At 35.8% G+C, this 24058-nt stretch overlaps 1 protein-coding gene across 3 annotated transcripts in view; it reads right to left on the minus strand.

Moving 5' to 3' along the window:
- LRBA (LPS responsive beige-like anchor protein) overlaps positions 1–24058 on the minus strand; it is a 791645-nt gene that overhangs the window by 628870 nt on the left and 138717 nt on the right. For all 3 annotated transcript variants that reach the window (XM_053582486.1, XM_053582498.1, XM_053582475.1), the window contains exons 18-22: positions 18433–18525; positions 16889–16997; positions 16135–16216; positions 11982–12105; positions 11491–11683 (exon numbers count right to left, since the gene is read on the minus strand). In XM_053582486.1, the coding sequence (XP_053438461.1) occupies positions 11491–11683; positions 11982–12105; positions 16135–16216; positions 16889–16997; positions 18433–18525 (601 nt within the window). The remainder of the gene's footprint in view (positions 1–11490; positions 11684–11981; positions 12106–16134; positions 16217–16888; positions 16998–18432; positions 18526–24058) is intronic.

The raw sequence follows: 24058 nt of genomic DNA on the forward strand, positions 1-24058 counted from the left end.
ATTGCCCTGAGCTCACAGGTTCAAGACCAGCCTGAGCAAGAGTGAGACTCCATCCCTAAAAATAGCCAGGCACTGTGGCAGGCACTTGTAGTGTCAACTACTTGGGAGGCTGAGGCAAGAGAATCACTTGAGCCCAAGAGGTGGAGGTTGCTGTGAGCTTTGATGCCATGATACTCTACGGAGAGTGACAAAGTGAGACTCTGTCTCAAAAAGAAGGGGGTGGGGGGGTGAGAAAGAGCTAGGCAGTGATAAGGACATACTACATCAGGTACCCAGAGTCAACACTAATAGCCAGAGAGGAAGGTGGAGGGGATTGATTGATTGATTGATTAGTTGTGGGCTAGGGGAAGTAGAAAAGGATAGAGAGACTTACTTGGAGAGATAACAAGAGAAAAATAAGTGCTGTAAAGGCATACAAACTGACATGGTCTGAGAGCGAGAGAAACCATTATAGAGAAGTGACTTAGCAGTTATGTCCTGAAAAATATAAAGGATTCAGGTAAACACGAAGAATCACATGGAAAAAACAAAGCGAAAGATTTAACAAAGCATGATAGATTTGAAAAGAACTAGAATCATACATCAAAAGTACAGATTTTTGTCACATAAAATAGTGGAAGAAGAAATAGGGTTTTAAAAGGGAACCATAAAGATGACATGAAAATTACATTGTAAAAATTATATTTGCCTTACAAAGAATGTTAGAACAAAGTATGTAAGAAGGGAACAATAGCATATGTTGTTTTAGCTTACAAAACCCACAGGAAGGGTGGCACGTGTGGCTCAAGGAGTAGGGTGACAGCCCCATACTGGGTGTGGAGGGTTCAAGCCCGGCCCAGGCCAAAACTGCAAATATAAATAAATAAATAATAATTTAAAAAAACCAGAGGAAAGTAATACTTACTGCTAAAGATTACTAGAAATATCCACACCAGGAGATAATCTGGGTGCATACAAAGAACTATACATGATGAAGAAAAAGAAAATCTTAGCAGAAAAGTGAAATACAAAACCACACAAAAATAAAATATTTAACAGTATCAATGGTTAAGGTATGAAACATTACTTAGAATGTGAAATTCTACAGAAAAGTGCTATTTAAAATTGAGGATAATTCAGCTGGCAATTCATGAGATCGACTAAGAATGTTGGAGACAGAGTTTCAAGCTGTCACCCTGTGTAAAGTGCTATAGCATCATAGCTCACGGCAACCTCCAACTGGGGCTCAAGAAATCCTCTTGCCTCAGTTTTTCTATATTTTTAGTACAGACCAGCTTTTGCTCAGGCTGGTCTCGAATTTGTGAGCTCAAGCAATCCCCCTGCCTCCACCTCCTGGCCTATTAGCATTTCTTAAATGAAAAAGAATAAAAAAGCGTAATAGTGCATGACTATACCTAAAGTTTAACAAGGGTAAATACTGTCCCGTGAAACCACTATTTCAGATGTGTGTAAACATGTGAGTGCATGTGTGTGTATACATACATACCCAGTCACAATAAATTTCACACTGTGGATCAATTATAAGAAGTTTGGAAATCATCTCTAATAGCAAACCAATGGCAAAGCTGTGAAACACATCCACCCCAAATGGAAGCATTAAAAGGCGGGAGAACTGTCTTTAGAAAATTTGGGGTTTTTTTGAGACAGAGTCTCACTTTGTCAACCTCAGTAGAGTATCATGGCATCACAGCTCACAGCAACCGCAGACTACTGGGCTTAAGCAATTCTCCTGCCTCAGCCTCCCAAGTAGCTGGAACTAAAGGCGCCCACCACAAAGCCCAGCTATTTTTAGAGATGAGGTCTTGCTCTTGCTCAGTCCGGTCTCAAATCTCTGAGCTCAGGGGTGAGACACCATACCTGGCCTTTAGAAAATTTAAAAATAATTTTAAAAAAATAATTAAAAAAAGAAAAGTTGAAGAAAAAAAAGAAAATTACAACTCTATTGAAACACTGGCCTTTGAGCACCTGAGTTATTCACAGCAATAAAAACGAATGAACTAAAGTTACCTTCTTAGAATAAGAAAGAATTTGGAAACAAAAAGAATGAAGGAGAAAAAAATGAGTAATTGAAGCAGAATTTATAAAGAAAACCGCAATGGCAATCACAGCAACAACAAAAGTGGGACTTGCTTAAATTAAAATGGTTCTGACCACCCAAGGAAATAAGGGAGCAAAAGGACAATCTACAGAATGAGAGAAAATATTCATAATCCATATATCCAATAAAGGACTGATAACCTCAATGTACAAAGAACTCAAGCAAATCAGCAAGAAAAAAATTAAACAACCCCATTAAAAAGTGGGCAAAGACATGACCAGAAGCTTTTTAAAAGAAGATAATGGCTAATAAACATATGAAAAAATGCTCAATATCACTAATCATCAGGGCAATGCATGTTAAAACCACAATGAGATATTAGATATTGCATTCCCCAGTTACAATGGCTTTCATTAAAATTTCAAAAACAATAAATGCAGACATGGATGCAGACAGAAAGCAATGCTTATATACTTACATACTTTGCAGTTGGTGGAAGTGCAAAATAATACACCCTCTATAGAAAATAGTATAGAGCAGTGTTTCTCAACCTTCCTAATGCCGTGACCTTTTAATACAGTTCCTGTGGGTTGTGACCCACAGGTCGAGAACCGCTGCTATAGAGCTTCCTCAAAGATCTAAAAGTAGTTCTACCACTTAATACACCAATCCCACTACTGAGTACTTACCCAAAAGAAAGCATTTTTTCAAAAAAGCACCTGCACACAAATGTTTATTACAATTCACAATTACAAAGAAGTGGAATGGATCCAAGAGTCCATCAATTCATGAATAAATTAACGAACTGTGGCACACATATACCATGGAGTACTAGTCAGCCACGAAGAAGATGAATTAGTGCCTTTTTGTTAACAATTTGGATGGAACCAGACACCATCATTCTAAGCAAAGTATCTAAAGAATGAAAATATAAACACTTGGCAGCACCCATAGCTCAGTGGTAGGGGGTAGGGCACCAGCCACCTGCACCAAGGCTGGAGGGTTCAAACCCGGCCTGGGCGTGCTAAACAACAATGACAACTGCAACAAAACAAAAATAGCCACGCGTTGTGTCAGGCACCTGTACTACCAGCTACTTGGGAGGCTGAGGCAAGAGAATCACATAAGCCCAAGAGTTTGAGGTTGCTGTGAGCTGTGACACCACAGCACTCAACCAACAGCTTGAGACTCATCTCAAAAAAAAAAAAAAAAGAAGAAAGAAAAGAAAAGAAAATACAAACACTTTATGTACTTGCTATTAAATTGGTAATAACCAATAAGCATACGTGTGCACAGAGGGAAATAAAATTCAGTGGAAATCAAGCAGGGGGAGGAGGGAAAAGAGGATGAGCAAAACCCTACCTAATGAACAATGAACACGATCTGATAGCACACTTATAATCCTGACTCAAAAATTACAAAACTGGGCAGCACCTATACTCAGTGGGTAGGGCGCCAGCCACATACACCAAGGCTAGAGGGTTTGAACTCAGCTTGCAATGACAACTGCAACAAAAGAATAGCCGGGCACTATGGTGGGCGCCTGTAGTTCCAGCTACTTGGGAGGCTAAGGCAAGAGAATTGCTTAAGCCCAAGAGTTGGAAGTTGCTGTGAGCTGCGACACCACAGCACACTACAAAGGGCAATATAGTGAGACTCTGTCTCAAAAAAAAAGAAGTACAAAACCAATCAATGTAACCAAAAGCATTTGAAATTAAAAAAAAAACCAGAAGATTAATGAAACAAAAAGTTGGTTCTTTGCACCCCTAGCAATTGCTGCAATACCAAAACTAAATAACTGGAATCTGATCAAGCTAAAAAGCTTTTGCACAGCTAAGGGTAGTACAAACAAAGCAAACAGTCAGTCTACGGAATGGGAGAAGATTTTTACATGTTATGAATCTGACAAAGGCCTGATAAACAGAATCTACACAAGACTTAAATTAAACAATACAAAAAGTGCAAACAACCATCTCTATAAGGACAAGAGATTTGAACAGAAACTTCCCTGTGCATGATAGACAAATGACCAACAAATATGTAAAAAAATGCTCATCATCTTTAATCATCAGAGAAATGCAAATCAAAACCACTCTAAGATTCACTTAACTCCAGGAAGATTAGGCCACATCACAAAGTCCCAAAACACCAGATGCTGGCGTGGATGTGGAGAGAAGGGAGGAAGAGGACATTTGGCAGAAGGAGGGAGGGGAATGAGGCAGAATCTCACCTAATGTGCACATTATGAGGGTGTATAACACACCCCTGGGTGATGGGCTCTTCCACAAATGGAACTTTACCCTGGAAGTGAGAACAATGTAACCTAAAACTTGTACTTTCATATTAATTTGATTTAATTTTTCAAAAGTTGGTTCTCATTTGTTTATTTTTGTTGTTGCAATTGCCATGGCAGTCTTCTTCATGAAGTCTTTCCCCAGGCCAATATCTTCCAGTGTTTTTCCTATGCTTTCTTTGAGGATTTTTATTCTTTCATGCCTTAAATTTAAGTCCTTTATCCATCTTGAATCAATTTTTGTGAGTGGGGAAAGGTGTGGGTCCAGTTTCAGTCTTTTACATGTGGATATCCAGTTCTTCCAACACCATTTATTGAATAGGGAGTCTTTCCCCCAAAGTATGTTCTTGTTTGGTTTATCGAAGATTAGGTGGTTGTAAGATGTTAGTTTCATTTCTTGATTTTCTATTCGACTCCAAGTGTCTATGTCTCTATTTTTGTGCCAGAACCATACTGTCTTGACAACTATGGCTTTGTAGTACAGACTAAAATCTGGTATGCTGATGCCCCCAGCTTTATTTTTATTACTAAGAACTGCCTTAGCTATACGGGGTTTTTTCTGGTTCCATACAAAACGCAGAATCATTTTTTCCAAATCTTGAAAGTATAATTTGGTATTTTGATAGGAATGGCATTGAATAGGTAGATTGCTTTGGGAACCACAGACATTTTAACAATGTTGATTCTGCCCATCCATGAGCATGGTGTGTTCTTCCATTTGTTAAAATCCTCTGCTATTTCCTTTCTGAGGATTTCATAATTTTCTTTAGAGAGATCCTTCACCTCCTTCGTTAGGTATATTCCTAGGTATTTCCTTTTCTTTGAAACTATGGTGAAGGGAGTTGTGTCCTTAATTAGCTTCTCATCTTCACTGTTATTGGTGTATACCAAGGCTACTGACTTGTGGACATTGATTTTATATCCTGAAACATTACTGTATTTTTTGATGACTTCTAGGAGTCTTGTGGTTGAGTCTTTGGGATTCTCTAAGTATAAGATCATGTCATCAGCAAAGAGGGAGAGTTTGACCTCCTCTGCTCCCATTTGGATGCCCTTTATTTCCTTGTCTTGCCTAATTGTTTTGGCTAGAACTTCCAGCACTACGTTGAATAGTAAAGGTGACAGAGGACAACCTTGTCTGGTTCCAGTTTTAAGAGGAAAAGCTTTCAGTTTTACTCCATTCAGTAAAATATTAGCGGTGGGTTTCTCATAGATAGCTTCAATCAGTTTTAGAAATGTGCCACCTGTGCCTATACTCTTCATCAGAAAAGGATGCTGGATTTTATCAAATGCTTTTTCTGCATCTATTGAGAGGATCATATGATCTTTATTTTTGCCTCTGTTAAATGGTGGATAACGTTTATGGACTTGTGTATGTTAAACCAGCCTTGCATGCCTGGGATGAAACCTACTTGATCATGATGTACGACTGTTTTGATGATAAGCTGTAATCTATTGGCTAGGATTTTGTTGAGAATTTTTGCATCTCATATTCATGAGTGAGATTGGTCTGAAATTCTCCTTTTTGTTTGGGTCTTTTCCTGGTTTTGGTATCAGGGTGATGTTTGCTTCATAGAATGTGTTGGGGAAGATTCCTTCTTCCTCAATTTTTTGGAATAATTTCTGCAATACAGGAATAAGCTCTTCCTTGAAGGTTTGATAGAATTCTGGTGTGAAGCCATCTGGACCAGGGCATTTTTTGGTTGGAAGATTTTTTATTGTTTCTTTGATCTCAGTGCTTGAAATTGGTCTGTTCAGGAGCTCTATTTCTTCCTGGCTAAGTCTAGGGAAAGGGTGTGATTCCAAATATCGATCCATTTCCGTCACATTTTGGGGCATAGAGTTTCTGGTAGCATTCAGAGATGATCTCTTATATCTCTGTGGCATCTGTTGTTATTTTCCCTTTATCATTTCTGATTGAGGTTACTAGAGATTTTACTTTTCTATTTCTCATTAGTCTGGCCAATGGTTTATCTATTTTATTAATTTTTTCAAAAAACCAACTCCTTGTTTCATTAATTTTCTGAATGATTCTTTTGTTTTCAATTTCATTGATCTCTGATTTGATTTTGGAGATTTCTTTTCTTCTACTGACATTAGGCTTAGATTGTTCTTTTTCCAACTCCATAAGATGGCTTGTGAATTTGTTGATGCGCTCTCTTTCTGCTTTTCAAATGTAGGCATCTAAAGCAATAAATTTTCCTCTCAAAACTGCTTTTTTTTTTTTTTGTGGTTTTTGGCCAGGGTTGGGTTTGAACCCACCACCTCCGGCATATGGAACCAGTGCCCTACTCCTTGAGCCACAGGCACCACCCGTCTCAAAACTGCTTTTGCAGTCTCCCACAGGTTTTGGGAGCTTGTGTCTTCATTGTTGTTATGCTCAAGGAAGTTAATGATTTCCTGTTTTATTTCTTCCTGCACCCATCTGTTATTCAACAGAAGATTGTTTAATTTCCATGTCTTTGTGTGGGGTCCAACGTTTTTGTTAGAGTTGAGTTCCACCCTTAGTATGGTCTGAGAAGATACAAGGTAAAATTTCAATTCTTTTGATTTTGTTGATATTTGTTTTGTGTCCCAGGATATGATCAATTTTGGAGAATGTTCCATGGGGTGATGAGAAGAATGTGTATTCTTTATCTTTGGGATGGAGTGTTCTATATGCGTCTATCAAGCACAGTTGTTCTAGGGTCTCATTTAAATCTCTTATATTTTTGTTTAATTTCTGTTTAGAGGATCTATCCAGCTCTATAAGAGGAGTGTTAAAGTCCCCAAGCTTCTGTACAGCCAAGAGACAACAACCAAAGCAAAGAGACAACCTACACAATGGGAAAGGATATTTGCGTATTTTCAATCAGACAAAAGCTTGATAACTAAGATCTATAGAGAACTCAAATTAATCCACATGAAAAAAGCCAACAATCCCGTATATCAATGGGCAAGAGACATGAATAGAACCTTCTCTAAAGAAGACAGACGAATGGCTAACAAACATATGAAAAAATGTTCATCATCCCTATATACTAGAGAAATGCAAATCAAAACCACCCTGAGATACCATCTAACCCCAGTGAGAATGGCCCACATCACAAAATCTCAAAACTGCAGATGCTGGCGTGGATGTGGAGAGAAGGGAACACTTTTACACTGCTGGTGGGACTGCAAACTAGTACAACCTTTCTGTTTTTTTTTTATTAAATCATAGTTGTGTACATTGATATGATCATGGGGCATCATTCACTAGCTTTACAGACCATTTACCAAGTTTCACATATACCCTTGTGAGATGCACCACTGGTACAACCTTTCTGGAAGGAAGTATGGAGAAACCTCAAAGCACTCAAGATAGACCTTCCATTTGATCCTGCAATCCCATTACTGGGCATCTACCCAGAAGGAAAAAAATCCTTTTATCATAAGGACACATGTACTAGACTGTTTATTGCAGCTCAATTTACAATCGCCAAAATGTGGAAACAGCCTAAATGCCCACCAATCCAGGAATGGATTAACAAGCTGTGGTATAAGTATACCATGGAATACTATTCAGCTATTAAAAAAAATGGAGACTTTACATCCTTCGTATTAACCTGGATGGAAGTGGAAGACATTATTCTTAGTAAAGCATCACAAGAATGGAGAAGCATGAATCCTATGTACTCAATTTTGATATGAGGACAATTAATGACAATTAAGGTCATGGGTGGGGAAGGAAAAGCAGAGAGAGGGAAGGACGGAGAGGGGTGGGGCCTTGGTGTGTGCCACATCTTCTGGGGGCAAGACATGATTGCAAGAGGGACTTTACCTAATAAATGCAATCAGTGTAACCTGGCTTATTGTACCCTCGATGAATCCCGAACTATAAAAAAAAATAAAAATAAAGTATTATAAAAAAATGTTGGTTCTTCGAAAAGAAAAAAATGACAACCTCTTGCTAAATTAACCAGAAATAGTTAAAAAAAAAGAAAAAGGATCTTAATAAGATCAATCAGAAATAAAAAAGGAGAAATCACAACTGCTATCATGGAAATCTCTGAATACTATAAAAATCTCTATGCACTTAACTTCAAAATGTAGAGAAAATGGAAAAATTCTTGGAAATACATAACCTGCTTAGGCTCAATCAGGAAGACACAGAACTCACAAACAGACCAATATAAAGTAGAGAAATTGAAATAGTAATAGAAAACATCCAAATTAAAAAAGTCCCAGACCAGATGATTTAATAGCCATGTTTTACCGTATTTAAAAAGAACAGGTACCTGTACTACAGAAATTACTTCATAACATAGAGAAGGAAGGAATCCTCCCTCAGCTCATAATGTGAAACCAATGTCACCCTGATACCAAAGATAGGAAAGGACATAACTAAAAAGAAAACCACAGACCAATATCCATTATGAATATAGATACGAAAATTCTCAATAAAATCCTAGCAAATCAAATTCAGGTACATATCAAAAAATAATCCACTATCATCAAGTGGGCTTTATCCCAGGGATCCAAAGATTGTTCAACATATACAAACCTATAAATGTCATTCACGACATAAACAGAAAAACAAAGACCATATACTCCTCTCAATAGATGCAGAAAAAAAATATGAGAAATTCAGCATCCTTTTATGATAACAACTCTCAAGAAAATAGGCACAGATGGAACATACCTCAATATTATAAATCCCTGTATGACAAACCCACAGCCAACATCATGTTGAGCAGGGCGAAACTGAAAACATTACCACTTAAAACTAGACCCAGACAAGGCTGCCCACTCTTACCACTATTTTTTAGAGATGGGGTCTCACTTTTGCTCACGCTGGTCTCAAACTCAATGAGCTTAAGCAGTCCACCTGCCTCAGCCTCCCAGAGTACTGGGAGTATGGATGGGTGTGAGCTACTGCACCCAGCCAGACATAAACTTACAGGGTAGTTCTTCCAACCTAAGCTTTCCTGAAGCCCTTACAACAGAAGCACTTTTTCCTCACTGAGGAAAAAAAGGTAAAATATCCAAACACCTAAAAATACATAATTAGGAAATGGCAATATTGCTTAGAGAATAGCAAAATATTCTAGAATAATCCCTTTGCTAGGCAATAAAATACTTAAATGTATACCAAATTTATCATTTTTATTCTTTATTCCTTTAGTCAATTTATAATTATATAAATAGTAATATAATTATATTATATTCCTTCTGAGTAAAACATGAATTCTTAAACAAGATGCATAAGAATAGACCACAAGGCCGAGTGCAGTAGCTCATGCCTGTAATCCCAGCACTCTGGGAGGTCATGGCGGGCGGACCGCCTGAACCCACAAGCTCGAGACCAGCCTGAGCAAGAGTGAGACCCCATCTCTAAAAGTAGCTGGGCATTGTGGAGGGCACCTGTATTCCCAGCTACTCGGGAGGCTGAGGCATGAGGATTGCTTGAGCCCAAGAGTCTGAGGTTGTTGTGAGTTATGACGCCACAGTACTCTACTGAGGGTGACAAAATGAGGCTCTTTTCTAAAAAAAAAAAAAAGACCATAAATCCAAGCAACAAATTTTGCTACATTAATTATTCAAAATGTAAATTTTCCTCAGAAGGCATAAATATAAAAGTCTAAATAGATAGCCCACAAACTGGAAGAAGCTATTCATAAATAATACAGCTAGCCAAGGATTAAGAACAAGCATATTTAAATAACTTCCAAAAAACAAGAAAATGCAGATTAAGATTATGGTAATTAAGCATTTAAAATTCATCAAATTGGCAATTTTTTCTTTTTTTTTTTTTTTGAGACAGAGTCTCACACTGTTGCCCAGAATACAGTCTTATAGTATAGCCTAGCTCACACCAACCTCAAACTCCTGGATTTAAGGGATCCTCCTGGCCCAGCCTCTGGACTACCCAGAACTATAGGCATGCACCAAAGTGTCTGGCTAATATCTTTTTTCTATTTTTAGTAAAAACAGGGTTTGGCTCTTGCTCAGGCTGTTCTCTAACTCCTAAGCTCAAGTGATCCTCCCACCTTAGCCTCCCCAAATACTAGGATTACAGACACGAGCCACCTACCTCACTTAGCCAAATTGGCAACTTTTTAAACTCCAGCCACACCAAAGGATCAGGTGATACAAAGCTATGAAATTTTAAATATTATGGGGGAAAATGTAAATTTGTATCATAACTTTGGTAAAAAACCATACACCATCATACAAAGTTAAATGTTTGCACCTTACAATTCAGCAATTCTACTTCTAGGAGAAACTCTGGAATATAAATGAAACATACAAAAATACTCATTAACTGATAATTGGATAAAGTCATGCCATGCGATATAACTGAAAAAATACACAAAACAACTATGTGGGTCAATATGGATGAATCTCAAATAATGATAAAATAAACAATAGCAATGAGCAGAAAAATGCATTTAGTATCTTAGCACTTATCGTAAGTTTAAACATGAAAAATAAAATTCTTGATTGTTTACAGTTATATATGTAGTAAAGATAGAGAAAAGACAAAAATGACAACACCAAATTAAAGTTAGTAAGTAAGGGGCAGGGTAAAGAAGGAGGGTAGGATGCGCACCCAACTGTGTAAATAATGATAGGCACATTATTCTTTACACCTTTTTGTATGCCTAGAATATTCCATAAATTTTAACAAAAACGATACATAATAACTTACATGACTTAAATTAATGAAAAAAACAGACTAACAGATTTTTCTAAACTCATTTCTTAACCAGCTGTAACATAAGCAAAGGGCAATATCAGCCAGTGCTTTTCGGTTAACTTAATCACCTTCCTTTACTAAAATAACTTCTCATTTTTTAATATAGTGCGCCACCTTGTGTCAAGAGCTTCTAACAACTAAAAAATTCAGAGATTACTTTTATGAACATGGCTTACTTGAAAATATTAATATAAATTCCTTTATGCTGTGGCAAGAGGTTTGACTATATTAAGTTCAGCACATAAAAAACTGACATTTGAAAGTATTACTTTGATTGTGAACAAGTTGGAAATATTTTCATTCCTTTTTCATCTCACTGCATTTTCAGAGAATAAGTTGGCTTTTTTCTGTATTTTAATTACATGAATTTTTTTCTAATGAGTAAAAATTAAAAATGATACTTAAAATGCTAAATTATACCTTTATAAAGAACCTTACCTTTGAATGTGTGATTGATAAGGTGTCTACCCACACACGCCAGCCACCCCACTCATATTTGACTGCATGGTAAAGTAGGATTCTGAATATGGCATACACCATTTCTGTTATCTTTTGCTCATCTGAATTCTTAGGATTAAAATAGCAGAGAGAGAGCATCCACTCTTGCCACACAGAGCACTGGAGCAAGCTCCTAAAAATTATAAGAGAGTAATGAAATACTTGGGGAAAAAAATCATCAGAAAGAATTGTAAAAAATAAAGGTTTAGAACAAAATTAATCACAATAACACCACATTTATCTTCAAATAGCTCAATAATGTAGTATTAAAACCTTTAATTTATACAGAACATTATTTAACACACACCTTAATGGAAAAATAAACATATGGAAGTCATTACGCATTTTTAAAGCAATTTTCCTAAGACAAAATAAGCCTATACAATAGTAGACTTGGACAATATAAATAAATGTTTTCTGATCCAGCTTACCTCCTGTTTTCTCTGCTGTTATTAAAAAGCTTAATCATGTCAGAAAGAAAGGCTCTGCGAACCTCCATGCTCTCTGGGCACTGGAGAGAATTTCGAAGTAGGATCGCAATTACTTTTAGTATCTCTGTAAGATAGTTTATAAATAAGTAAAAACCAGATATAACAAAAAAGTCATGATAGAAGGTCATCAATACACCGTAATTTCTTTAGTTTCTCTGACACAAATGTCTACTGAAAACATCCTCATTTGTTATAAAGAAATCTTCTACAGAAAAGAACACAAATTCATTAGAAAGCATTTATAAACAAGTATGTAAGTTTATTTCATTTGAATGTACAAAGTAAAGCTGACTCTTAAAAAGTTAAAATAAAACAATTTAGATTATAAATGAATTGAATGACAATAATTCTCCTTAATCTCTGCCAAATGATAAAGTTGATCTTAAAAATAAACTAATAAAAACTCTATGATCAAAATCTCAGAAAGAGTGCATTCTCAGATTCTTCAACACAATTTATGATATGCATATAGATTTCCCTTTATTACAGTGAACTTTAAAAACTGTGAAGATTTGTTTCCATAATTTTTTTTTTTTTTTTTGCGGTTTTTGGCCAGGGCTGGGTTTGAATCCGCCACCTCTGGCATATGGGGCCGGCACCCTACTCCTTTGAGCCACAGGCGCCACCCTGTTACCATAATTTTTAAAGTAAAATTACAGGTAAAAAACCCAAAGGAAATCAAAACATGTTCAAAATCCCTATTCCTGTTACCAACAAATGTAAACAAAACTGCTACTACCATGATCTTAGTCTAAAGCTATCTCAATTTCCAGAACTTAAAAAAAAAGAATCCTTTAAAAATATATGCTTAACTTATTGATAGATTAATATCTTGTTTTGCAGAAGTCGCTAACGATTCCACTAACTCCGGGGAATTTGCTAATAATTTCAATAACTCCTGGGGAAAGAGCTGTACAGAGTGCCCATAAAGTTTATGTGCAGTTTAAAATAGTTTGACTTTAATCACTGCTGACCTATGGCTTCACCAGAAGAGAAAAAAAATGTGTTCTTCAGTTGGTTGAACTAAAATCTACTGCTGCTGTCCAAAGAAGGTTTAGAACCCATCACCAGAAAGCAGCACCGCACAGGAATTCCATATCCAAGTGGATGAAAAAAATTTAAAGAAACGGGTTCTGTCAATAAACCACGGTCTGGTAGGCCACGTGTTAGTGAAGAAACTGTAGCATCCGTAGAAGAAATTTTTGAGGCAAGTCCAAGAAAGTCATTAAGACAGACACCCCTAGAGCTGAGGCTTTCAAAGTCTACTGTGCAGAAGATTCTGCAGTTAAGACTTCACATGAAGGCATACAGAATTCAAGTACATCAAATCTTAGAAGAGGATGATCATGCACACACTACTTTCTGTCACCAGTTCAATGAAAAACTTAGCAGTGATGATGCATTTTTGAGTAATTTAATGTTCTCCGATAAGCAACATCCCTCATTATTGGCAGGGTCAACAGGCATAATTGTCACATTTGGGGAACTAAAAATCCACAGGAGTCTGTTGAACATGAAAGAGATTCTCACAAAGTTAATGTGTGGTGTACTTTAGGCAAAAATTGAGTCATAGGGCCCTTCTTGTTTGAAGGCTGTGTTAATGGCAATAGCTACTATTTAGAAAAGCTGCAAAATTACTTTATTCCTCAGCTTGAACAATTAGGACTGATAGAGAATATAGTGTTGCAACAAGATGATGCTCCTTGTTGCTTTGCTTTGCATGTTAGACAGTTTCTATGTGAGAAATTCACTAACAGATGGACAGGAAGAGGTGGACCATTTTCCTGGCCTCCATGTTCTCCAGATTTAACTCCATTGAATTTCTTTCTATGGGGACATGTGAAAGCTAATGTTTATTCAACCAAACCTCAATCTTTACAAGACTTGAAAGCTAGGATAACTGATGTGATTGCTGGTATTACTAAAATCAGCTCAAAAATGTTTTCCGAGAACTACAGAATTGGGTTACCCTTTGTATTGGTAACGATGGTAGACATAGTGAAAATTAAGAACAATAAATGTTTCTTCTCCTTTTTACAGATTCTAGTACATATGTTTACAAAGTTGCAACTATTTTAAATTACACATGAACTTTATGGATACCCCGTATTTCAGTGTTGGGCATTGAGAATACTTAATTTTGCATCCTTTAATTAGCAAAGGATTGGTAAACGGAGAGCAAAGCAGGTTTGAATTTTTGGTACATTACTGGAAAAACCAAGTACATGTACACCTTTTTTAAAATTGCCCTTTAATTAACAAAAGTCTGCTGAAGATACTGATTCATATGGGAATTGGTTACAAATTCAGATTTTTATGTCATCTCAACATGACAGATACAACCTTATGCCCAATTCCAGGTGGGACTGGATGCTGGTGTTTAAGAAAATATGATCAGTGCCTATGAAGCCATGTACTAAGATTGCTTAACTTTTTGGTTTTGATTATATCCAGAATTTGTAATTTTGCCTCACAAAACCTGTAATGTTTTTATGAATTAAATATCACAGTATTAAAAAAATATATATGTGCTTGATCCAGGATCTTACTATAAGAAACAAAAAACAAGTATAACTCTGACTTTGAAAGTAAATAACATATTAAATTTTTACCCAATTAAAAAGTATGCAATTCTAAACCAGCCTTATGCCAAGGATTCTGATGATTCTGAAGCAATGAGTTCAAAATAGCAAACACAAAGATACCTTACAATAAAATTAATGATATTTTGGAATAATTTCTGAATTTGTCTAATAATAAATTTAAAAGTTCTCCACCTGAAAAATGATTACAGTGATGATGATAATCATAATGAGATAACTGCAACTAATTTTGAGGATCTATTATTACAAGACACTCTTTTAAGAACTTCCAGCCATTAATTACTTTAATCCTTACACAATGATAAGTAGATACTAATATACAATTGTAAACATAAGAAAACTAAAGCACAAAAATTAAGTAATATACCCAAAGTCACACAACTAGTAAGACATAATCAAAAGTTCACCCCAGGCAGCCTGTATTTTTAATCACCATACAATACCACCTGCCTCTTCAGAGCCAGTACATTAGGTACTAGGGAAAGTAATTGCTATGTGTCCCCTACAAAATTCAGCAATTGCAAATCTGATGTTATTAAGAGGAGGGTTCTCTAAGAGGTGAATAGGATAGGAAGGCTTCTGCCTCATTAATGGAATTAAGGTGTCTATAAAAGAGGCTTCACAAAACATCTGGCTAGCTTGATAGCTTGCCCTTCATCTTTCGTTGGAAGCAGATAGCAGTCCTTAACCGACCAAATACAGAGATCTTAATCTGGGACTTCCCAACCCCAGAATTGTGAGGAAATAAATTTCTATTCTTTAGAAATTCCTCAGTCTCATATATTCTGTTATAGCAGTGCAAAACAAAGACAATAATATATTCTAAAATTCTTACACGAGCAAGTTACTTTCCCCATAACCACCTAACATATATGATAGTTATATTAATATAAACAGTATCTAAATTCAAGGTTTTCTCTTCTTTTCACTCTCAAAATGACATTTCTCTCTGAAAGCTAAGGAAAATTAAACTTTAAAGTCATGTTATTAAAATTAGCACTGAAGTAGAGCGCCATACAAACACACCTCACAACACATGAAAAGTAAACTTCAAAACCCTACCAAGTATATTTTAATGACATGATTCTACAAGGCTTAAGAATTTTAAATATCAAACAGAAGACTGTTTAGCAAGACTGTGTTCACTCACAATAAAGAGAGATATTTTTCTATTCCATACTTTCTGTTCTAATATTGATTGTACTTAAAGATGAAAGCTACTTGCACAATTCACGTAATTTTGCCTGACATCGCTAAATAGCACAATCAAAATTTGGTGAAACTCTGAACATACATTAAATCAAGAGTTCATGCATACAATAATTCAAAACTTTTATATAAGACATTTGCACATAACATCAATTCAAGGTTATATTCAACATACGACACAAATAAAATCTGTTTCAACAACATCAACTTTAGGTTTTTCACAATGACTTTCTTTTTAAGTAGCAAAAGATAGTTTTTGTTAAAGTATATAAAATACATACGAGGGTTTTGTATCTTTACTGAAGAATCAGGATCTGGATGCTGTTTATGTACCACCTGAGTACCAATTTGTTCTATAAGAATCTACAGAAGTAAAACAATAGATAGCATTAGAAAATCACTGTATAAGCATCACTATTAATGAACTCTTAGTACATTACTAATCAAACAGTGCTATAATGTCATACTAAATATTTTATGTATATAAAATAACTTCAGTGGCCAAGTTCAGGGGCTCATGCCTGTAATACTAGCACTCTGAGTGGCCAAGACAGGGCAGGAGTTTGAGAACAGCCTGTGAAAGAGTGAGACCCCCATCTCTAGAAAAAACAAAAAAATTAGCCATGCAAAGGGCATATGAGTCCCAGGTACTCAGAGGCTTAGGCAGGAGGATCACTGCCCAGCAGTTTGCAATTGCAGTGAGCTATTATGATACTACTGCATTCTAACCCAGGCAAGAGAGGGAAACTCTGTATCAAACAAAAACAAAAAACTCTTCAACATTATAACTCTGTTTTACTAAGAAAATGAGATATCAAATTGTCGATACAAAGGAAGAAATATTTAAACAAAAAAACTATACTATTTATAGTATAATAGTTTACAAATAATAGATTTCTAAAAATGCAGCCATATCTCCTTTATATAAATAATACCAAAACTGTACATTACAAATATATATGATCCTATATTATCTCTCAACAAGCACTTTTATAATAAGAAATTAGTAAGAGTAAATCACAACTACACTCTTACCTCAAACAGAACATTGTATGTGGTCATTGTGATCAAATTTGTCTGGAGCATGAGTCTTTCAGCTAGCAATGAAAACAATCCATGCCCAAGCATGATTTCAGCTTTCCTCCTGCAATTACATGTAAAGAAATCATCAAATGCAGAGTTTTACTGCACACTGCTCAATATGCATGCTGAATAAAGGAAACACAAAACTTGTTTTCACATTACAAACAAATTCCAACTCAATTACTCTCCCAATTTTCTTTGATTTACAATTCTAAGGCCAGAAAATTTTTAAGTAGAGAAATACTAACTACAATATAAAGCTGAAGCTGAAGTTTTACAAAAACAAGATTGGCTATGTCATAGCACAGCAAAAACCTCCACCAAAATCTTCAGAGCAATTATTTCTTTAACTAGTTGCTACTATTTGAAAGCACTGAGCAAGACCCTACCAGGGATAATCATCTAAAGCACAGTAAATAGTTAAGGAGAAAAACAATGTGGAGAAAAGGTAGAAGAAATGTAAAATAGTTTAACAAAATGAATACTATAGAAAAATAAGTACTAAAATAATCTTCCAAGCATAAATTTAGAAACTAAAGGATCAATCACAAACTTTATTTCTACCCCTGGGGTCAGCAAACTTTTGCTGCCCATTGCTAAATAATAAATATTTTAAGATTTATGGACCTATGATCTCTGTCACACTTCAACACTGCCCTTATATCATGAAAGCAGCCAGGGATAATACACAAATAAATTATTATAGCTGTGTTCCAATAAAACATTAGATGTGGCCAGATGGATTCCTAAAAACTGCAGCTTACCAACATTTGTTCTACCCCTAAAATTTTTAATTTTTATAATTAACTACCCTTAGGTAAAATATGAGTATCTGTACTCAGCTAAGAAAATAAGCATGGGAGTTTCAGTTGTTAGTTATGTATATAGCAGAACATACTATGTGACAACATCCAGGTTACTATATCACCATTATAGCATTGATAAAGCAAGTAATGATATGAGTCACTTGAAAGGAAGTCTCCTTCGTTTCTAGAATTCCATGTATCCAAATAATTCTCATAATTAATACAAGATATGAGTAACTAAAATAATTTTCATATAAAACAAAGTATATCCTCCCATTCAACATTATTTTTAAAATAAGTTACTAATGTGATTAAGTTCGAAGAGCTTTACAAAATTTAGTTCTTTTTAATTTCAGAATATTTCAGGGGTACAAATGTTTTGGTTACATAAATTGATTAGGTATCATCTAAGTCAAATATAAAAAGTGTGCCCATCACCCAAATAGCATGTATTGTACCATTAGATGTGAATTTACCTATTCCCCTCTCCGCCCCCACCTGCTTGATTACTGCTGAGTATAATTTCCATATGTGCACATAAGGGTTGATCAATTAGTTCCAATTTCATATAGCATTTTGTGAATAAAAATAAAAGAGAGACTACAGAGACCAAAGAACAGAAATATTATTCCAAGGATTTACAAAATATATAAATAAAGTACAACAGTGTACTTTAGATTGCGTACTCACTTTGGGACCAGATGTTTTAAAAAATAGCCCATTGCCTTCAGAGCTTGTACTCGGATTCCTTCGCTTTTCGATGCCAAAAGTTTGTAGATAACACTGAATTAATAAAAATTCAAGACAAACTATTCTGAGTACAGTTTTTAAAAACTAGGTTTAAGATATGTATTATTTCATATTACTATAATCTTTATCAAGTATATGAGGGAATACTTCAGGCTAAAGTTCCTTTTAATGAAAACTAGGAAATGAAAAGAAATTGGAATGCAGAAACTAAGGTGACTTTTCCATGCATATACTCATATACAACTTGTAATGCATCAAGCAGACTTTGTAACACTATCTTTCCTCTGCTGCAAGCTTATCAATGCCCTTTAGAGTTTGCCAACTTTTTTTGGTTACAGTAAACACAAAAAAAAGCATTACTTACTAGTAGCACATATATAATTTGTAAATAATCACCATGAAAAACATGACAACAGGCTAGTGATGAATGATAATCAAAATTACAAAATTAGAAAGATTTGAAACCAAATGACACCTAAAAATAAATTTCATATTGAACTTTTTCTTTTTTTTTTTTTTTTTTTGCAGAGTTTCACTTTGTTGCCCTCAGTAGAGTGCTATAGAGTCATAGATCACAGCAACCTCAAACTCTTGGGGTCAAAGTGATTCTCTTGCCTCAGCCTCCCAAGTAGCTGTGACTATAGGAGCTTGCCACAACAGCCAGCTATTTTTAATGACAGGGTCTCACTCTAGCTCAGGCTGGTCTCAAACTCCTGAACTCAGGCAATCCACCCATGTTGGCCTCCCAGAGGCCTTGATTATAGGCATGAGCCACTGTGCCTGGCCTTCATATTCAATTCTTTTAAAATATAATCTAATTTAATTTTTAAAAATCTCTAAGAGCCTTCTATTTGAGAACAAGCAAAACATAATGAAAATAATGTTTAGGCTGAGTCCAGTGTCTCATCTCTCTAAACCTACAGTTTGAAAGGTCACAGCAAGAGGACCTCTTGGCAAGAAGTTCCAGACCACCCTTAGCAACAACCTACAGAGAACCGTCTCTACAAAAAAAAAAAAAAATACAAAAATTAGCCCGTGTGGTGGTACACACCTGTATTTTCAGCTACTCAAGAGGCTGAGGCAGGAGGATTGCTTGAGACTAAGAATTTGAAGTTGGAGTAAGTTATGATGACCCCACTGCACTCTACCCTGGGGACAGAGTAAGACCCTATCTCCAAAAAAAAAAAAAATTACTTCATTATGAAAGCAAAGTGTTTCCTTACTCATAAACATTTACAACAATAGTAAGAAAAATTTGTATAATGCCTCATAAAAATTAAAAATGACAGTATCATCCTAGATCAAAATTTCAATGTTTCATAACTAAATGAAAGAATTTTCACCAAAAAGGAAAGATCTTCAACCTCTAATAATTACCAGAAAAGTAAATATACACAGACACACAATTTTTTTTTTTTTTTTTGAGATAGAGACTTACTTTACCACCCTTGGTAAAGTGCCATGGTGTCACAGCTCACAGCAACTCAAACTCTCAGGCTCAAGCAATTCTCTTGCCTCAACCTCCCAAGCAGTTGGGACTACAGGTGTCTGGACAATGCCCATCTATTTTTGGAGACAAGGTCTCCCTCTGACTCAGGCTGGTCTAGAACCTGTGAGCTCGGGCAATCCACCTGCCTTGGCATTCCAGAGTGCTAGGATTACAAGAGTAAGCCACTGCACCCAGCCTTGTAAATATATTTTTTTAAGTTTGATTCCTTTTAAAATGTAATTTAAAAGCATACAAGTCCAAGCTCATAAAATGAGACAGCAAAAATCAGCAGAATCTAATTGGTCAACCTGCTAAACACAAACAATGAATTTTGTAAAAATTACCTGGGCCTACTTTGTTTGTTAACCAAAGCTGAATTCCTATTTAACTCAAAAACATACTTCACACATGAGAGGGGAGAAAATCCTGTAGTACTTCAGTAAAATGTATATATTTATCTAAGCACAAAAAAATTTATAAATATATGTAAATTTCTCTAGCTGGAAACAGAGAAAAGCATATGAAAGATAACAAAAACCCATGAGAAACAATATTGAAATTTGAGAATACTTTTCATTTAATATGCCTATGATTATATAAAGAAATGTATATAGATATTCCATATGTATACACATACTCTGTGTATATACACACACACATATATATACTTTTTTTTTTTGACAAAGAGTCTTACTTTGTCACCTGGGTTAGAGTGCAGTGACATCATCATAGCTCAATGCAACCTCAAATTCCTGGGCTCAAGTGATCCTCCTGCCTCAGCCTCCTGACCTTTGGGGACTATACATGCATGGCATAACACCCTGCTAGTTTTTCTATTTTTAGTAGAGACAGGTCATGCTCTCACTCAGGCTGGGCTCAAGCAATCCAGCCTTGGCCACCCAGAGTGCTAAGACAACGGGCATAAGCCACAGTGCCCAGATCATATACACATTTTTTAACTCAAGGATACTTTGAATAGTAAAATTATTTCACTCTGTTCACCGAAATTTAAAATGATAAAAGCTAATTAGAGTCCAAAAATTAAAAATTCAAAACAATTTAAGCAAGGCATCTGAAGAGATCAACAATGAATCAGAACACATCATCACTTCTAAGGAAAGGTAAGTGCTGCAAAATGGGAACCTAAGATCAATTCAGAGATAATGTTTAAATGATTTCATAGTAAAATTTTATTTAATAACTAAATGTTAAAATTTCAGTCAGTCATTTGACAGAAATTAAATAGCTATTCATAATATGGAAATGCTACTGACTACTGTAAAAGTTTTTGGTATTCATACATTATCTTGCACCAATAAAGATTACTTCCCTCAAATTGTCACCATTATAAAAGGTGCTTATACTTCATTTGACTTTCAGTTATCATGAAAACTTCACTAAATTGATCTCTGTTCCTTTTGTGTTGGTCACTGAAAATTATGATACTAAATACTGTTATACACCAAGGTAATCATAAACAGGCACTGAAATTATGTTTTCATGTCCACTTTGAATTTCCCTTCTCTTTCTTTCTGTCCTTTCCTCCTTCCTTCCCTTCTACATTCTGTCTTCTCAACTTATCAAAAAAAAATCCGGCTGGGCACAGTGGCTTACACCTGTAATCCTAGCTCTCTGAGAAGCTGGGGCAGGTGGATAGCCTGAGCTCATGAGTTCAAGACCAGCCTGAGGAAAAGTGAGACCTCCATCTCTACTAAAATAGAAAAACTAAGGCAAGAGGATTGCTTGAGCCCAAGAGTTAAAGGTTACTGTGAGCTATGACACCACAGCACTCTGTCGAGAACAACAGCTTGAGAGTTTGTCTCAAAAAAAAAAAAAGAAAGAAAGAAAGAAAGAAAAGAAATCCCACAATTTAAAAAATATAATACTGAATTTTTAGACCCAAAGAATACTTTCACAGAATTCCAATAGATTTAAAGGACATTCAAAGGTTATTTTAAATTGATATAGATAATACAAACATTCAGTAAGTCTCTTCATCGTGTATTTAAAAGTAAACTGCATTTAAAATGGGACTTTTTTTTTAGAGACAGAGTCTCACTTTGTCGCCTACAGTGGAGTGCAATGGCGTCACAGCTCACAGCAACCTCCAACTCTTGGACTTAGGCAATTCTCTTCCCTCTGCCTCCCAAGTCACTGGGACCACAGACGCTGCCACAACACCCAGCTATTTTTTGTTGCAGTTTGGCTGGGTCCGGGTTTGAACCAGCCAACCTCGGTATATGCGGCCGGCACCCTATTCACTGAGCCACAGGCACCGGCCGGGACTAATTCATGTATGTCTATTTATTTGTCCAAATTAGAAATTTTTTATTTGTTCACAATAATAAATAAAAGACAGAGAAATTAGAAAAAAATTAAAACATATTTTAAAAATTGTAGAAATAACAGCAATTAATGCCAATGCATTAGTCAGCATTTTCCTCTGACCAAAAAAAAAACAAGAATAAAAGTGAACAAAATGTTCACATGCAACCATTTCAGGGCAAGGAAAACTGACAAAAGAAGATAATAAACTGACAAATATTTATTCTTGAGAAATCACTAGAAATTCAGATAAGAAAGGCAGTCCTCAAAGGCCTTGTTGATGGCCTATTACTACTACCCCAGTTTAGTTGGTGAGAATTGTGCATTGTGCTTTTGCCGTCTTGGGGTTGGCAATAAAAAGCAGCAGTGTGGCTTTCAGAAAGGGCAAACCTGATTCAAGGTAAGAAATATAACCACAGATTTCCATACCTGCATACATGTGTATGAATCAATGAGGGAAACTAGCAGCTTTCCTAGACCAAAGCAACAGTTACAATTCCGGGTGAGCAGCAGACCAGTCAGAAATTTAACAGAGAGATGCAAAAAAAATGAGAGAATTGAAGAAGTATTAAGACACGGTAACTACACAAATCTAGCTGACTGTGGAAATAAGTGTACAGGGAAGACTTGAATAGCAAGGGAAACTAGAGAAGCAGCAACATCTTTAAATATCCAATCTCTAAACACACACAGATCAGTCAGCAGAAGGTATGGACCTTATAGGCTCTAGAAACTTGATCACAACCTTCACCTCAATCAATCATTACTATAAGACATGTACAAACATGAGAAACTCTAAGAATGCTGTGTTATAAGGAAAAAAGGAAAACTACTGAGCAGAGCAAAATCAGAAGCTACAGCCATGGATAAAACAGAATCTGCAAATAGACAAGTCATTAAAGAACAAAACCAATAATCATGGGGGAAAAAAAAGTCCCAGTTGCTATAATACTTATACAAAATGCCCAGTTTTCAACCAAAATTTTTATACATGCAAAATAATAAAAAGAATATAAACCAGAAAGAAAATAATCAGAAAAGGAGTAATAAAAAAATGACTCTTATTAAAGTCCAAACGTTCTATTTAGCAATGACTTTAAAGAACATATGACTTTAATAAAAATGTTTAACAACAGAACATTTAATAAAAATGTTTAAAATTCTACGTTCAAATAATTAAAACAAAATGAATTAAAAATGAGTTAAAAATTAGGGATCCTTAGCCAAGTGTGGTGGCTCATGCCTATAAAGCTAATACTCCGGGAGGCTGAGAGAAAAGAAGCACTTGAGCTCAAGAGTTTGAGACCAGCCTGAGCAAGATCAAGACCCCTTCTCTACTAAAAACAGAAAAATTAGCTGGGTGTTATTGCATACACCTACAACCCCAGCTACTTAAGAACCTGAGGCAAAAGGATTGCCAAGAGTTTAAAGTTGCTATGATCTATCCTGAGGCCATGGCATTCTAGCCACCCCCCCCCCCCAAAAAAAGGAAATCTCAATAAAACATAAAAAGAACAAAATGGGCTGAGTATGGTAGTTCATACCTATAATCCCAGACTTCAGGAGGCCAAGCAAGAGTATTGCTTGCAATGAGGAGTTTAAAACCCAGCAAGATCCTGTCTCTACAATACACACACACATATAAATTAGCCAAGCTAGAGGTGGCACAGACCTCTGTCCCTGGCTACCTAGGAGGCTGAGGGGTCAGGAATGCTTGAACCTAGGAGTTCAAGATTACAGTGAGTCATGAGT

This window comes from Nycticebus coucang, chromosome 1, assembly GCF_027406575.1.
Source record: "Nycticebus coucang isolate mNycCou1 chromosome 1, mNycCou1.pri, whole genome shotgun sequence".
Classification (NCBI taxonomy): domain Eukaryota; kingdom Metazoa; phylum Chordata; class Mammalia; order Primates; family Lorisidae; genus Nycticebus; species Nycticebus coucang.